The sequence below is a fragment of the Pavona decussata genome, unplaced genomic scaffold (genome assembly GCF_977016875.1).
Source record: "Pavona decussata unplaced genomic scaffold, jaPavDecu1.1 SCAFFOLD_219, whole genome shotgun sequence".
Lineage (NCBI taxonomy): Eukaryota > Metazoa > Cnidaria > Anthozoa > Scleractinia > Agariciidae > Pavona > Pavona decussata.
In genome coordinates, this window is record NW_028145624.1 from 2,824,803 (window position 1) to 2,842,257 (window position 17,455).

General features: G+C 40.2%; 2 protein-coding genes and 1 non-coding gene across 4 annotated transcripts in view; 2 read left to right on the forward strand and 1 right to left on the reverse strand.

Annotated features, from left to right (window-relative positions):
* LOC146459521 (uncharacterized) overlaps positions 1-17,455 on the reverse strand; it is a 181,777-nt gene that overhangs the window by 5,202 nt on the left and 159,120 nt on the right. Inside the window, exons 1-2 of one of the 2 annotated variants that reach the window (XM_085089430.1) lie at positions 4,745-4,838; positions 393-658 (exon numbers count right to left, since the gene is read on the reverse strand). In XM_085089430.1, coding sequence (XP_084945556.1) covers positions 393-649 — 257 coding nt within the window. In that variant the 5' untranslated portion in view covers positions 650-658; positions 4,745-4,838. Of the gene's footprint in view, positions 1-392; positions 1,432-4,744; positions 4,839-17,455 lie in introns of those variants that run through there. The other variant, XM_085089431.1, reaches the window with a different exon arrangement.
* Trnat-agu (transfer RNA threonine (anticodon AGU)) lies at positions 2,975-3,047 on the forward strand. Its single transcript has one exon. It is a non-coding gene; the product is annotated as a tRNA-Thr (tRNA).
* Positions 6,359-15,117, forward strand: LOC146459523 (methyltransferase-like protein 27). The gene is made up of 4 exons (XM_085089443.1): positions 6,359-6,454; positions 12,165-12,267; positions 12,846-13,224; positions 14,911-15,117. The coding sequence occupies exons 1-4, from the start codon at positions 6,438-6,440 to the stop codon at positions 15,081-15,083; spliced, it is 672 nt and encodes a 223-aa protein (XP_084945569.1). The 5' UTR covers positions 6,359-6,437; the 3' UTR covers positions 15,084-15,117.

A 17,455-nucleotide genomic window follows, 5' to 3' on the forward strand; every position in this document is an offset into this window, starting at 1 on the left:
CAAAAACTGCAGTTATCTTTGTGAGTGAAAATCACGTGCAGATTATCATTAAGATACAGTTACGCAGACTATTGTGTGGCGTTGTTGAATCTAAACAGATAGTCGCTTGACGTAGTAATATTGGAGAATGGGTGGGTTACAGAGGCAGTCTATGACTAAAACGCTGGTTTTGTAACTCAAATCAACATCATTAATCCATGCATTATGGTCTGTTCACCAAATTATCGTCGTTTTCCACCAGCTAATAAGTTGTAAGAGGGAAGACGGATGAAGGAACAGCTTTTTGGCAAGTTAAATTCTACGAAAAAATGAATTGCGTTTAGAGAGGATCTTTGTGTTCGACTCTTGGTATATAAATGAACAAGGCAAGTGAAAGACACAATAACTGTCACCTGATATCAGAATCGGCAGCCAGCGGTGGAGCACCAACTTCTCCTGGCTTGGACTGATATATCACGGCACACGATGCCTGATTCAGTTTGCAGAATTCAGCAAAATCATCGGCGACAGAAGATGGCAAAATAACCACGCTAGCTTGCACGTGACCCATAGCAATATCTCCCGTGGAGATCCCCGGTAAGTTATTGTGACGAAAATTCTCTCTGGCCTGCACCGGGGTCCATCTTGATCGTTTTTCTAAATGATCCATATTTTATACCTGTGGCTCAAATAGATCACTAAAATAAGAATCAATCAATCAATGAAGAAACTACCGCATGCTAGGTGACTCTAGTTTGGCTTCCTTACTTAATATTCAGAAAATTAATTTTCAGAAGTTGAACTTGAGTCTATAGATAACAAGACGCCTATGGGCGTTTACGCGGGATGATTTGGATTATGTTTAGCACTAAGTGCATTTGAAAACGTATCCTTCCGTCGCGATTGAGCTAATGGAATGGTTTGAGTCACAAAGATAGCGTGATGTCGTTTCGGTATCCTTGCGTTACGCTACTTGTCATACCGGAAAAGGATTTACGACGTAATGACCGAGCCACACACATACAGGCCTGACTCACGTTTGCAATTCTGGTTATGTAATGTAAGTAAGTGTAAGATTACAAAGTGTCCTCATTTCATAAAAAAAAAAAGAAACAAAACAAAAATAACAGAAAGACAAACAGACAAAAATCTTTGCTTAATGAAAACTTTAAGTAAAAATTGGCAATCAAACCTTTAATTTTTTATGAAGTGGATTTCCAGTAACGTTTACGCAATTTCAGTTCGACAAAGTCTGCAGCGCGACTGATGATTTAAGCTTAAGCTTGACCTTTCCTCTCCGCGTTGCGAAACACAATAGGGAGCTTAAGCAACGACGACGGCGACGGCAACGATAACACTGCAAAACAATAGGTTTAATGAGCAAAAACAATCGCTCTGCACGTGCGTTTTACATTTTGGTACATTTCTTTGCGGTCCTCTGCAAAACAACAACTTGAAATGACCACATTTATGGTTTTGTGGAGAACGTGAACGCACGACGGTGAATTTTTCATTTTCTCTCTGAACTTGTACGCCACTCCTACCAATTTGGTTCCTGAATAGTTCGCCTTTTTTGTAAAAGCTGAGCGAGTTGAAATAATCGCGAAGTAGCACAAATGAAATAAAAATATATATTTTCAGGTGACGTTTTCGTTGCCGTCGTCGTTGCTTAAAGGGACAGTGTCATGGGAGATATCATGATTTGGGGCAAAAATTTACTAATTTTAAACTTTGAACACTGTGTTAATTAATTTCTAAATCGCTAATTTAAAGAAATATTAATAGTGATTCTACTGAGACGAAAGGTTGAAACAAAATATAGTACAATCGATTTTTAGTGCGTTACGACAGCTAAAATTGAAAACGTCGGCCCGACGTTTTCAAATGAACCCATTTTTATTTTAGTCATCTGCCGGCAAAAATATCCGTGGATAGTTTCTTTGCATTGTGATAGTCTTTTAATGGAATTTTGGTCATTATATCTTGGCTGCTATCAACCGAATAGCGTCTTTTCGATTTTCAATGTGTTACTAAAAATAGCATGATACTGTCCCTTTAAGCTCCCTAATCTGTCCGTGAAAACCTAATTTCTTCGCCGTGAACTACCCAATTTCCACCATTTAAACTATTGAGTACTCAGCTTAGAACTTATCCTTTCGATTTACCGCTTCAAAAGGGTTAATTTTCTTTCTGAAAACAGACCGCATATTTTAGTCTAAAACATGCAAACAATATGGCCGCTGAAAGAAGCCTTCATTTCCAGCCCCCAGATCATGGCTGTGTGACGTCACACTGGTAGAAAGACTCATTTCCAGTCAAGTGCGTGGAGATTTTGAACGACGAAACATTCACCGAGGTTGGCAACTCATGGGGCTTTAACCGTGGGTAAAAAAATCGCCGCTGGGATGGATTTTCGAGGCGCAAACCAACTCTGAGCGGACCACAGTAGCCTACGGTCAAAATCCAAGTGTGCTGCCTTGACTCCGTCTTATGAAGGGAATGACAGTGATTTCAAAGAATGCCTGAAACGGTGAAATAACCCCCAAACGCACGAGAATACACCAGAGGTGAGTCAGTTTTATTCATTTAATTGAATGAAAGTTAGAATTTAGCATTATGTAAGCTTCGGAATCGACAATATTTTATTCCCTGTACAAAGTCCCAACGGCTCTCTGTAACCGCTTTCACTCAAAGGTCATCGTCCCACTTAATCTCGTACCCTGATCTCAGGCGGTTCGGGAATGTCGAAATGTGAGATCTCCCCTCCGCCTGACCTTGGGAGGTCTGGGTACGAGATTACGTCCCACTAGTAATTAATTATTACACGTTCTCTGACGCGAGCTTGAGCTGCCTGTGGACATCTAGACGCAGATAATGGATTCTTATTGGAACGTCCTTGTTGAAGACAATGACAACAATAGATGAAAGTGGGGGGAAAATGGGGGAAAAAAATAGGGAAAATGGGAACCCACAATTGACCTTGCTCCCAATGTGTGGCTTCATAGCTCAGTTGGTAGAGCATCGCACCAGTGACGCGGAGGTCACGGGTTCGAATCCCGTTGAAGCCTGAATTTTTTTCAGGCTTCTAAGTTCCAATTGCATAAATTGGAAAATTCACTGCGATGATCACTTCTCACTTTCATCTACATCTGCAGTTCATATATGAATCATTTCATATACTTTACATCATGACAACAATAGAGGTAAAAAATATCCCTTCTAGGAGAGAATCCAGGTTTAATTAATTTATTCATTGCAATTTGTGTCTACGATTCAGGAAAAAAAAAAAGGAACGCAACCGTAATTATCAAGTCCTCAGGCGGTGATCGGAGCGCAACTTGAACTCGGGACCTTCCGATTTAAAGACCAGTACCTTAACCACTCGAATACGCTGCTATTCTGGGATACAAGAATCTTTCAAAATTTTTATAGCCTGCAGAACAGGCGTGATTTGTTTAGCGTTTTTCAGGCGAGCGGAGGCAAGCGCGAGTCACGCTCAGAAATACAGCTGTTCCGACAAACGGTTGTCCAAAAAAAAAAAGCGTAAAAGCGTACGCGACAATGTCGAAAGGCAGTCTGGGAAATTCCCAATTAATTTCAATAACAGTTCAGAATCCATAATGCCTCGACCGTACAGCGAAGACTTGAGATGGCGGGCAATATGGATTCTGAGCTGCTATTGAAATTTATTGGGTATTTCCCAGCCTACCTTTCGGCATTGTCACATATGCTTTTACGCTTTTTTTTTTTTTTGGACAAGTTTTGTCGAAACAACTGTATTCAAGAAATTTGACACTAAAACGTTGCGGCACTAATAACAGCAAGGCAAATTCTGAGAACACACATAATATTTCGCGCCGCGCGTTTCTCGCGCGCCCAATTCTCCCCTCTCCCTTCCCCTTTCTAGCGCCTGTCACGCAGGCTATCCACAGTCGTGCATAACACGAGTAGTCAAAACAATGAAAGACCTTCAACTTCGGCAGCCATTTGCCCCATCGAAAACAAACTGTCCACTAAAACAAAGGAAATTTATTGTTTTATTCAATTTACTGATGTGGTATTGTAGTAGATGCCAAAATGTAGTCATTAAAAAGTAAATTATATAAAGAATAACACAATACTTCCACCAATTCTTTGTCCGCCTGTGGAGCATATAAAGGTCAAAACCTTTTCAAATAAATTGCGAAATGCAAATTTACTGCAATGCCTTTTAAAAGCATCTTAAGGGGTAGATTTTTATTTTACTTTTTAAATTTGTAGGTAAAAAAACTAAAAAAGGAAAATGTTGGAAATTGTGCGTGTTTTTGTGTAACTTTGAGTCAGGCATAGGTGTGATAAAATTTAACCTTGAGTTTGATATGAATTATACATTTCATGTGCTTACATGCATAAATTCCAATAAATACTTTTAAATGCCGCTTTATACTAAGAAATGAGTTTACAGTAGTAAACACATCTTAACTCGGCTAGAGAAGACTGTACAATTCAAACACGGTACCCACTATACACATAAATTAACGCGCCAGTAATCGACTGATCGTCATCTTAATTTATTTTAAACTGCACAGTCGTAAGAGTGAAAATGGTGATCAATCTCTAATTTTTGGACATAAAAGAACTCAGTTAAGGAGGTGCTCAATCCTCCAGTAGACATCTCGGCATTACTTGAACAATCACACTCGCATTCGACTCCATGGATTCGATCATAAACAACATGGAACTGTTTGCCCAGTTGTCTGCCGTACACAATCCATACGTAGCTTACCTTAATACCGAGTCCGTCAGATCAGTGCACCTTGATTTCCACCTTTAAGATCACCAGTTGCTTGGAATCTTGCGAAAGTATGAGTGCTAGGGACAAAGAGTTCATGCATAGGCTTGAATTACCAGCTGCTGTTCGGGAAAATGAGCCCGCGCTCACCCCACCCCCCCCCCCCAATCCCCCTCGGGGGAGGAAAGCCGGATCCGAGGGAGCGGCGGAAATTCGAGCCTAATTCATGCATGGATGACCTCAGGCGGCCCAAGCTCAAGCTGAGAGCAAGGATCATCTTGCGCAATAGCGGTCACGGCGAAAATATAAGAGTTTGTATGGGAATGTTTACGATCGCGCTTAGGAGGCAAAAATTCTGAAAATTTCTCTGTAAAAATGACATACCTTTTTTCTATGATGTCATAACTGCTGGTTGTTTCTTTGTCTCCACTTGCTGATTTGAGGTCATTTTAGCGAGTTATCGCTTCCGAGGTTTCTACGATACTATTAAACTCTTACATTTTCGCCGTGACCGCTATTGCGCAAGATGATCCTGGTCTCAACTTGAGCTTGGGCCGCCAGTGATGTTGCACACTGCTAAGCAGACATTCTTTGAGCTTGTCACGCACATGACAGCCGTGAAGCTGGGCATTAGGTACAAGGGAATCCATCAAGTTCGAAGTAAAGGACGTGACAAAAAGGCCCGGGGGGGGGGGGTACTCCTCGGAATTCTTGGTGGGGGTGTGCCGCCCGGGTCTTCAAATCCCGACCCTATTTCAGACCTAAACATGCCATTTTCCACACCCATTTTCAGACCTGACCTCTAAAATTCATACCCGTTTTCAGACCTGATAATTATGCATCAGTGCCGAACGGAAGTTGACGCAAGGAGTAAAAGTAAGCTGGAATGACATAGTTTATCTATTTCTTTTTCTCGCTATCAGTTAGTCGTTCCAGTTACGTACTGAGAAGAAAAATATGTTTGTAAGCTTTCGTAAATGTTCCCCGCCCCAAAAACCCGACCCGATTTCAGACCGTAATTGTCAAAATCTATACCCGTTTCCAGACCAAAACGGCTCAAAAACCATACCCTTTGGGGCGGCACATACCTATATACCTTATATAGGGGAGTACCCCTCCCCGGGCAAAAAGGGTCACAAAGCGCTCAGGGAACATCACGAACAAACGTCTTGGTTCAAGACAGCTGAACCCCCTAGGAAGTTATTTATTTTCCATAACCTGGGAGTAGGGAATAGACCATGTTCCTATTCTTGACCTGGATCTAACTTGCAATAGAGGCTTTTGCAGGGGAATATATCAAAAAAATTTACTTCCATGTGAAAAGATTTAAAGCCTAGTGTGCAAGCTTGTCGCAAGTCAATCTTTTTCTAACAATCCACGAGAAAATCAAAAATCAGGAAGCATACATTTGTAGCTATCTTCTTGTGTGGGAAAATTATCGCTTCTTACCGGGATACCTGCAGTAACACAGTAAATTTTTTTAAACTAAAAATAATAAAAAAAACATTAAATTGCCGCTATTTTGAACATTTTGCCGGTGCCCTGCGCTCGCGCAGAGTTCGCGCATGCTTTTTGCGTTTTTCCGCTCTGAAGCATTATCCATGTATGAACACTTCGGCACTAGTTCTGATACTTCGCGCGATTCCAAGCAACTCGCGGTCTTGAAGGTGGAAATCAAGGTGGGCTGATGGACTCAGTATTAAGGTAAGCTACGTATGGATATCTCTCGTTTCAGGGCCTTGCTTGCGGCAGACAGTTCCAGTTTGTTATTGACTGAATTCCATGGAGTGCGATCGAACGCGAGTGTGATTGTTCTAGTAAACAACCGATAATCGCTATTTCATAGTATTTATTGGAATTTTTCTATGTAGGAGCATTAGCAGGCCGAAGCTGTCTGCCAATTCACTGCCATTTCGACCGGTGAGGGTAAAGGGCGGCTTGAGTTTGCGGAATGGCATGTGGCATGACCTGCGACATGGCATAATTATGCGAAATACGATACTTTCGGAATGACTTAAACAAATAAATTAACTGCAGAGCGCTTCCCGTCCAATTCGAATTCGAAAGGGAAAAACCGATGACGAAACGTGAGTGATAATTATAAACAACGGATCAGCTATAGCAAATACCACAAAACATGACAATAATGGGGTTGACAGGCCAACGCCGGCGCGGCGACTTTCTCACGTGCGTGTTTTAGCCTAATCAAAGTTTGGCCTTTACGAGAACGCCCAGTTAACGGTGTTCCCTTGTGAATTTCTTTTAACGCTGGATTTTGTTCTATTAAATGCCATTTACGATTTGGAGGATTTACATGATAGTCACTGAACAAAGCCATATCACATGTTTTGTATTTTGATCTCAAAGGTCATTTCTGGGTCATGCGTTCTGTTTATTAGACCTCTTGTCTGTCTTGTTGTTTCTGTTTACCCACTGGCGTTCTAATGCCCTTGGAGGTGGCATTTGGTTCAGATTTGGTATAGCTCATTTCAGTGCGTTCCGTGACAGTACAGCCTTTCTTTTTACCTTTGTAAGGATAGGATTTGAACCGAGTAATAATCTTTATCTTGCAGTTTTGATAAAGCCCGGCCGGCTATTTGTTAGCCTCCCACGCAGACATTCTTAGGGGTTCGTCACGCGTTCCTGCCCCACGAACAGGAACGCGTGACGAACCCCTAAGAACGTCTGCGTGGGAGGCTAGCTATTTGTTTCTGTGGCAAGATGTGAACTGTTTATAGTTGAGGTTATACATACCAAGGTAAATGGGATTCCCATGGTGAATAACACCACGATAAAATCACCTTGGGGTTTATGTTACTGAGGTGTTTGCGGTCACACATAAGTAATTTCCCGAGGTCAATGTCTTCATGCGTGACTTGTTTGGTGCGGAATTTAATTATTCTTTATCATGCGTGGCTAGTTTGGCGCGGAATATGAAAAACGGAGAATAGGCCATTTTGCAGTTGTGTGCTAAGTGACCTGGCATTGGATTGTAAGTCGAGGCTGGGGGTGACCTTGTTTTGATACAAACCTCACTGCGTTTCGTGTGTAGATCATGTTGTTCTTATGCTAACTAGTTTTAATTTACATATGAAAAGCAGTGAGGTTTGTATCAAAACAAGGTCACCCCCAGCCTGGCTTCCAATCCGAGGCCAGGTCACTAAGCACACAACTGTAAAATGGCCTATTCGAGAGAGAGAGACAGCTTCTTGTGGATGCTCTTTTTTATCCTGTGCCAAACATCCAATGCTCTGTTAATCCAACATTTCATACAGAGAAGAATTCGAAGAATACGGCTTCGTTTGCGCTTTCTTAACGCTGTAATTCATAACTTTCACTGCCTGGTGTACAGCGAAATATTCGTGCACGCACTCCCAGAAGTATTTGGGTACTTCCACGACCACAGCTGTAGTTTCAGCAGTTACTAAACAATCGAGCATTGGATCACCGGCGAAAAGAAATTTTTAGAGTAACCAGAGCGACATTTGAGTATATTTGCCAGCTTGTTGGACCAGCACTTCGTCGACAAGATACACACATGAGGAATGCCATCCCTGTTGAAAAGAGAGTTGGAGCAAGTTTATGGCGATTGGCGACGGGTGAATGTTACCGTTCTTGTGGATTGATGATTGGACGTTCGAAATCAACAGCTATTACATGTTGTCACGAATTTGTCCTGGAGCTTTGCCGATTAAAAGATAATCATATAAAGTTCCCAACTAGTAGAGCTGAAGGTCCAATCTAAAATTGACGGACTCTCCGAAAGAAGCAAGATCCCAAATATAATGGAGGAAGTTGATGGCACTCATGTTCCAATAAAGGCACCCATGATAAACCGCGAGGACTACTTTAAGCGAAAGCATTTCTATAGTTATGTTGTACAAGGTGTAGTCGATTCTGCAGGACTGTATTTATCTGATTCAACTGGATACCCATGAAGTTTGCATGACGCGAGGGTTTTTAGACTGAGTCAACTATTTGATGCGGCGGAAAATGACTTAATTTTAGTTGAGCCTACAGTAGATGTTAATGGAACTATTGTGCGACCCCTTATTGTTGGTGATTCTGCATATCCATTGAACCATGGCTGTTTTGTCCTATTAAAGATAATGGCGCACTTAATCGGGAGCAAAAGAAGTTTAATGAAGAGTTATCGAAAGCTAGAATTGTCTCTGAACATGCATACGGCTTGACAAAGGGACGATGGAGGGTCTTACAAAAACGACTGGACGAAGACAATGACAGAATTTCAGATACTATAGTTGCTTGTTGCATTCTGCATAACATTTGCATTTTAAGAGATGATCGTTATGAAATGGACAACGACGTCGACGATGATGATAGCGATGATGACAATGGAATACCCTCAGAAGGGGCTCAAGTTTATAAGAAGAGCATTATTAGACTACATAGTTAATCTTTAGATGAATTGTTTTCTGAGGTATAATTCAATACCTCAAAACATAGCAAAGCCTCCGAAGTGTTTTGTAAATCTCTTTAATTTATTACCCAAAATAAAACCTAACTTCAAAAAGATATAAGTATTATAAGATACCAACCGTTAAAAAGTTCAGTAATACAAAAGGAAAAATGAACGAGATCTATTGGTTGTGTTTTACTTGATCCTATTCCCTCGCAACTGGTTATGTTCCACATACATGTTTATTATACGTACATATGTTTTTTAATAAATGGAGAGAAGGACGATTATTTAATCAAAATACGGGTAATAAATGATCATAATTACTGTCAACATTTTTTGTCAGTACGTCGATTTTCCTTCTGTATCAAACGAACGCAACACTAAAACATAAAAAAATTCTTATCAGTCATCATGCATAGTGAGGGCGGCTTATTTTTTGCCATTGAAAGATGTCTCCAATTTTTCCAAGGACAGATACAAGGAGCTGCTGATGACGTTGCTCTGATTCGCTTGCATCTTCAGCATAACTTCCATTAACTTCTCGTCTCTTTCTTCGGCTTTGGAGATCGTCTCTTGTTGCACCTTCAGCAGTTTTATGATTTCACTTTCTTCCCTGTCTTCTACATCTCCTGTACCATGCTTCCTCTTTCGTTTCTTTATTCCGTCGTTCTTCTGCTCTTTATGGCTTTCTGCTGGCACCGTTGACGATGCTTAATATTGTGAAGATTCTCCATGTTGATTCTCGTCAGTTTTCCGTCACTGACGGCGCCGCTTCCACTGAACTCAAGAGCGGATTCCACGCAAGAAATTGAACGTTTATCTCCATGACCAATGGCAGTTTCACAGACATATCGGGGTCTCACCTTATCCGAACAGCCCATGAATTCATCAATGATGTCGTAAAACTCAAAAGTATTTCTTCCACGGCCTGTTTTTGAGTTTTTATCGCAAACCGCTTTGTACTTCTCAAATACAGCGCGCCACTTCTCTTTAACCTGAGCTAGGGATCTATCCAAGAAAATACTGCCATTTTCACAAGCTTGCCGAAGAAATCAACGTAAATTCGTTCCCATATAGCTTTTTTTCCTTTGTTGTTTTTGGCAGATTTGAGATCTTCGTGGTAGGTTCTGTATGCTCCGACTAGTATTTTTACCTCTGCATTGTCCCAGCGTTTGTTGTTGTTTGCGCGGGAATCAGTTTCTTATCACGGCTATTTGTCTTTTGAAGGAGCATCTTTAATAAGCTTTATCTTCGCTGTTGGTACTATTGTGCGTAATTGCTTTTTTTTTTATTTTTTTATTTAATTTATTTTTTATTTAATTCAATATTTATCCAGGGGCATCCAATTTAGCAGAGCTAGTTTAAATGGAGCCCTGACACAGCACAAGACAAACTTTAGCTAGTTTGATGTAAGTTTTTTTTCTAATTAGTCTCAATATTAAATTATACTTGATAAAAGTGACAGTCTGTTAATCCTTTTCATTTTTTATATTATATAATCAAATTATATGTTAGTAGCGTACCCCGCTTTGACCAATTGAATCATATAGCAATCATTATTATCACTAAGTTTTCTGTATATTTTTTCTTTGCTGTCGCACGCTGGGAATGATCGTGTTTATTCGTTTTCCCCTTTGAAAAACCTAACAGGATCTCCAAGGATCTTTGAAGATCTTCAAAGACCTGCCAAAGATCCTTAAAGATAAAGATCCTCAAAGGATCCTTAAATGATCTTTGAAGATCCTCCAAAGATCTTCAAAGATCCTGCATGCACATATGCCAGATTTATTACACTAATCTGCAAGGTTCCTCAAGGAATTGGCAAGGATCTTGCAATGATCTTACAAAGATCCTTGCAAAGATTCCTGCAAAGATCTTTGCAAAGATCCTTCAAGATCCTCAACGATTTCATGAGGATCTTTGAAGAATCTTACAAAGATCCTTTTAAAGATCTTGCAAGGATCTTTGTCAGGATCCTCAAGGATTCTACGAGGATCTTTGAAGAATCTTAAAAAGATCCTTTTAAAGACCTTGTAAGGGTCTTTGCCAGGATCGTTCAGGATCCTTTGGGGTCCAGAACGAGAAGTGATCACGTCATATGACTCTATGACGTAATGATTGTCAAATGGCGGCCATCTCAATCGCGCACAGCCCCGTTGCCTGAGTCTCCTTGTGCAGTTCGAAATGGCGGGCAGTGAAAACCCTGGTGCACACTTGACGTGACACACTTGATTTTCCTTTTCACTAGACTTTTCCCAGGATCAAATTCACCTCTGTCGATGAGGTATGCGTCTCTAGCTTTGCGTACACTGTCCCGATTAGATTTGATGAGTTTGACAGGAATGGTCACGAATAATTATCTTGTCAGAAGCGTTATGGTCGTTAGAAAGAAAATGTTCTGAGACTGTAGTAGGTTTGGAACTGTTTGTTTGTTTGTCAACTGTCTACGGTCTTCGTTAAACCGGTCTTTAATTAGTCGTCGTTTTGTTTCTCCTATATTGTTTGTGACAGCGGTTGCACTGTACCATGTATATAAGTTCTTAGAGTTACAGTCTATATGATGAGTGTATAGTTTCGCCGTTAGAATCAAATGTGTAACTAGTACTGACGTCCGTCTGTTATGTAGACGCATCGAAAAGATCTGCGAGGTGGGTTGTTTAGTGTGGGATTACGTAGTTTGGCGCTGACTAGTAAATCACTTAGATTGTTGGTCCGTGAAATCAGCCTTGCTCTTTTTTAGATTAATTGTTCTACAATTATTTTGCTGATGGCATCCTTCACTCCATTATTTTGTCACGGTGGTCCTTACAAACACAGTTAATTACTGGTTTACAGAGTGTACCAGAGAATTCGCCTATTGACATATTGAATTGCATAGAGTAAACATTTGTCTACCAGGGAGGAGGTGTGTGTGTGTGGGGGGGGGGGGGGGGGCATATGCGGCATTGTTTCTATTACCTCATAATAATATTGTTTGTTTTAACTCAACAGCCGTTGTCTAAAAGAACTCGGGAGAGATTATATTCAAGGCAACGGTGTAACAAATGATGCCTGCAGGGACTTATATGACAACTGGTCATCAGACTACGACAAGGTGCATAGTGGTCTGACATTAATTAACGATCATGTTTGTACATGCTGTGTCCATGGCCTCAAAAAGGAGGTATTTGTTTTTGTGGAGACTTGTTATGTAATCTGAACTGAGAATGGCTGTAGGAGAGCGTAAGACCTTTTAAATTGCTGCGTCGAAAGACTATTTATTCACAATAACTGGCCAAAGAAAGCCGCTTTTTCGAAACTTATCATTTCGTGATTTGCGGTTTAGGTGCGAATTTGAAATGGGATGACCAGCAAAAAACACCTCTGTGCTCGTAGACTTTTAAGCAACTCAAGGTTAACAATTATGACTATGCAAGTTTTAGTTTTGATCAAAATATGAAAGCTGGTGGGAACAGTTTTGGGGACAACAAGTTACGATTTTCAGGCAAAAAGACACGTCAACCGCCTTATGAGAGGATCAAAGGCCAGTAAGAAATGGGGGGGGGGGGGGGGGGGAGAGTAGGGGACAAGAAAAGGATTTTTCTTTGTAGAAAGAAAGAATGATATCAGATTACGCTAGGATATAAGCAAATTTTAAGTAATAGGATTTTTAAGTAAAGGATTATTTTTCAGGAAGTACTTGGTTATTTCAGATGCAACATCTACAAACCAATGGCAGACACGTTTAATGCAGCAGCAAACAAGGTTTTGACCCAAAAAGGAAAAGAAGATGTTAAAATAATTGATATAGCAGCGGGAACGGGACTGCTTGGTGAAGAGATCTACAAACTTGGTTTCACTAATATCGATGCTCTCGATAGCTCGCCAGGAATGTTAAATGAAGCAAAGAAGAAAAACATTTACAAAAGATACCTTTGTCTTCCAGTTGATCATCGACGCATATCGGAGATTAACACTGGTGAATATGATGCACTCATCTGTGTGAACGCATTTGGTAATAACCATATCACACCAACCGCTTTGGCAGAAATGTGCCGAATTGTTTCGAAAGGTACAAGCAAAACTAAGGTCCACAAAATGATAATCTAAGCATTCTGACAGTTTATCGTTCTTGGCTTTTTTTTTTTTTTTACTAACCCTATCTAGACCGGGGGGGGGGGGGGGTGGGGCTTGGGGCAATGGCATTCTGCCTGCGCCGACTTCAACCGTTTGTAACTTCTGTAATATTTGTGGAAACGACAAGAAATTCCGTGACTTTTTCAGAACTTTATCTGAGAATAATTTAGTATGTTGTTAGGTTAGGAATAAGGGTTCACTGAATTTGATATTGCCATAGAAACAAATTTTTGACAGGCATTTTTTCCAGAAACTGTAAAAGATTGCTGTTTTTATTGTACAAACAATAACTTCCTTACAGTACTAGTAAATTTCAAATTCAGTTTTTATATCTTTTCGTGTTTTTCGTTTCATTTTGAATTTTTTTTTGGAAATTTTTGCGATTTTCTGAGGTTTTGGGGAAGATGGGGGATCCAAGATGGCCGCCATTTGAAATCGTGACGCGAATCCCGAAAGTCCGCTCTAGGAACAAATTGACCCTGTTTGTCTTTCCTTACGTACTATTTCTCTTTGTTTCAATTAAAAGACTGTACCACACCTCTCGAGAGAAATACGGTAGCTGTGAGGTTTTGAGGCAGAGAGAATATAGATGTCAATGGCATGTCAAAATATCTGTTCTAGCGTGGCTTGAATGGATTCCTGTAGCCTTCCGAGGTCCTACGTTTTACCTACTGGCAAAAAAGAAGCTTTCCTAAGACGTAATATTTCTTCTTAAAACTTTTGAATTCAGTGTAGGATTTTACACACAGATATTCAGGAAATATGCCCTGGAAACGCGAAGCCCCAAGTTTGTACTCAAGCCAGAGTGGAACGATAATCTGCACAATATATGGCTGAACAGATTCCTCGTAAACCAAAACTTGTCCGTTTGCGTCTTAAGGACGGTGCCTACTAATACCGAAGTATTTTTGTCCGGTTTATGACTATACGGGAAAAGCAGATCTTAGCAAGGGCTATTGGAATCCAAAAAGAAAATTGGGGGTAACCATACATTTTTTAGAGATAACTAAGCAATAATATCTCTAAAAAGCGCCAAAATATAAAGCAATGTATGGGATTTTTTCCTAAATTGACGCCTAATTATCTCTGAAAAATGCATGGTTACCCCCAATTTTCTTATGAGATACCAAAAGCATTTGCTAAGTTCTGCTTTCTCCGTATAGTTTTAAACCGCGCAAAAATATCCCTGTGTTAGTAGGCACCACCCATAGGAAACCCGAGTATCTCGAGATGCGCAGAACGTATGCGCAGTAACAATAGTAGGCACCGTCCTTAACTAGATAGTCAGGACATATTATATAAGTCGCCGTTTCGTGAAAATAATCTATTCAAAATTCGTCTGCGATTGAAATATGTACGGGATCACGAATCCGATTTAGGATTCTCTTTCCCTTAATAAGAAATCAAAACAAAATAAAATAACAAGAATACATAAAGAAAACATACAAAAGAATAATCATTGTGAACAAAACGCGCACCGTTTACGGTCATACTTGTCCTGACTTTCTCTAGCCGAAGAGTAAAAAGGCTTGCCGGAGACACGATGCAATATTTTAGCAATTATTAATTTAGAAAGCCGTAGCAGTTCAAAATGATATCTAATTTGTGTTCTTCCTTGCAGGGGGTCTTCTTTGCTTCGATATCTATGACCAACATTTGGATGAATGGCAAAATAAGCTACTGGAGTTTGAAAACGATGGAATTTGGGAAAACATCACAAAAGCAAAGGTTCCTCTTTATGGTGCTGATAACTATCCTGCGGAGACAAATGCGTTTGTATTTAAACTTTTGTAAAAAAATTAAATAAACAAATAAAGCCTTCTTCTTAGTGCTTGACACGGTTATTTATTTGATTTTTTTAGGCTATCCAGATACCAGTGTTATGAGGAGTCATTAGGGGTAACCGAAATACGGTATAATACGCAGAAATTTCAGGAAGACGAGAAAACTATTACACCTGCTATAAGGTCCGCCTGTCTCTGAAATTTAAATCAACCAATTAGAAGTCAACACCCAGGAAAATTTTATTTGTCATTGAAATCTGCGCTCTGTGATTGGTTGTGTGGAACAATAGAACATAAAGGCAGAGGATTAGGAAAATGTGTAGCATGGCGGAAAGTATCATTTTCTGTTTGCGCTGACTGGCTTTTTGGTTATAAAATCTGTGTTTAAAGGATCCTAGTCAGTCACGCCTTTAATATTGTTCATGATCGAGAATTTGCGATTGAATTACGCGTCGAACATGACAATTAAAAGGGCAACAGCTCAGCTAACAAGAATAGTAAATATGTGCATATTTTATTTGAGCATACTGAGATCCATTTCAGGCAACTGGGTATCATAGATTTCCGTTGCCCAAAACTACGCGAAGAAAATACATTGCGGAGCTATAACAAATTCCAAATCTCCCCGCTCGGACTGTACAAATTGCATGAACCGAATTTAGTATAAGTCCTGGCTTACTAAGTGTAGAAAAAAAATTTCCCACTTCTTTCCATAACATGCCAGAATTAAGGTAATTAAGGTATTTTGTTTAACAGAATAGAATTTACGTCGAAGATGAATGTTTATCTTCAACTCAAATTGTCACGGCGAACGTAGGCTATTGCATACGCATTAGTTAAAGAGATCAGACAAAAAGCTGAGTGGGAACAATCTTCTTGACTAGTTCACTTAGATAGGGTCAACATAAACATTCTTCGATCAAGTACCTGACTTTTCTCAGATACAGCAGCTGTTTATATCTGGAAGAAATATCATCGAACCGCCATTTTGAATTTGCTGTTTTTAGCCTAGTCTCCTAGGCGGTTCTTCCCGATCAGCTAAATGTGTGACGTCACATTTACATGCCATGCCCTGCAGTATGCTTGTCAAATAAGGTTTTAAGGTTTAAGGTTAAGGTTTAAGGTTTTTATTATTATGCACTATTTCAATAGTTTACAACAAAAGGAAATTACAATATATAAGAAAAGTAACATAAAGACAGCATTAAATTACTTAAATGTGAAAAGCAAAATGTGCGTAGTGACCAAAGGAGCTTAGGCTTTCGAGTTGGTCACTGCCACGTGCAACTAACTGGCGTATAACGTGCAACTAAATAGAGCAAAAAAAGTAAAGAATAATAAAAGTAGGCTCAAAATATCGAAATGCCAATATATATGTCGAAATTTCAATAAATAGGACGGCCACACTTAAAAGAATATATGTCCAAATCGATGTATGGGATCTCGTTTTATATTGCCTCGTTTTAATGTGATTTTCGACATATATATTTTGGATGCAGTTTCGACAAATTTTTATGCAAATGAGCTGTCCCGTTTCCCGCGAGGAATGAAAGTGAGGCTACACCAGTCAACAACATGGCCGCCCGATGGCTTCCAAATGTTGATATTAAGCAAACAATACGCAAGGACTGCAAGGAACCGCACAACGAAAATGCTGCAAGTATACGCAGGTTCTGTAAAAGATCTAATCAGCCAAAAATATAAATGACTCAAATTTCTGCAAGGCTGATCGGACTGCGTACCTGTGCGTAGAAAATTTATCACGACAGCGACATGTTGGCCATGTACTTATGAAGGAAAGTTTTGCTTGCTTTTCTCATTTAACCTATTGCGACAGCGACATGATATTTCAGTTCTTTTGTTCATTGTTCGTAGTCACGCGTTATTACGTGGACGGATGTCTGAATTTGAGCCCATACGAAATCGGCTAACACGTGCATTTGGTAGAACACTCGACTCGCGTTGGTGTTCTACTTTTTGCTGTGCTACACCGTGCTGACGAGAGCCAACCAGCTCAAAACAGCTGTTCATGATTGCCGCATTCTGTTGATTCTCGGTTTGGTCTCTATCATGTCGCTGTCGTGTTAAGTTTTCTACGTAGTCCGATCAGCCTTGCAGAAATTTGAGTCAAATGTTGACGCCTTATTCAAGTCTCTTGTACGTGTGATACGCGGGGCCAGGCCCACCAATCAAGTAGCGCGGAATTCTGGTGTCGTCGACTAGACGAGTACGAACGGACATTGACGCTTTTACTGTCTAGAGCAGAGGAATCCAGGCCCGATCAAGGCAGTTTCACACGAGATTTGCAGGTGTTGACTGCATCCCGGCGTAAGAACTCTCAGAGACGAGTTTGCCTTTTGGTCGAGGGTCGAGGGTCGAGGG

Coding starts and splice junctions, on each gene's coding strand:
- LOC146459523 (XM_085089443.1), top strand. Junction 12,268..12,845: donor GGTCATCAGACTACGACAAG/GTGCATAGTGGT, acceptor ATTATTTTTCAG/GAAGTACTTGGTTATTTCAG. Junction 13,225..14,910: donor GTGCCGAATTGTTTCGAAAG/GTACAAGCAAAA, acceptor TCTTCCTTGCAG/GGGGTCTTCTTTGCTTCGAT.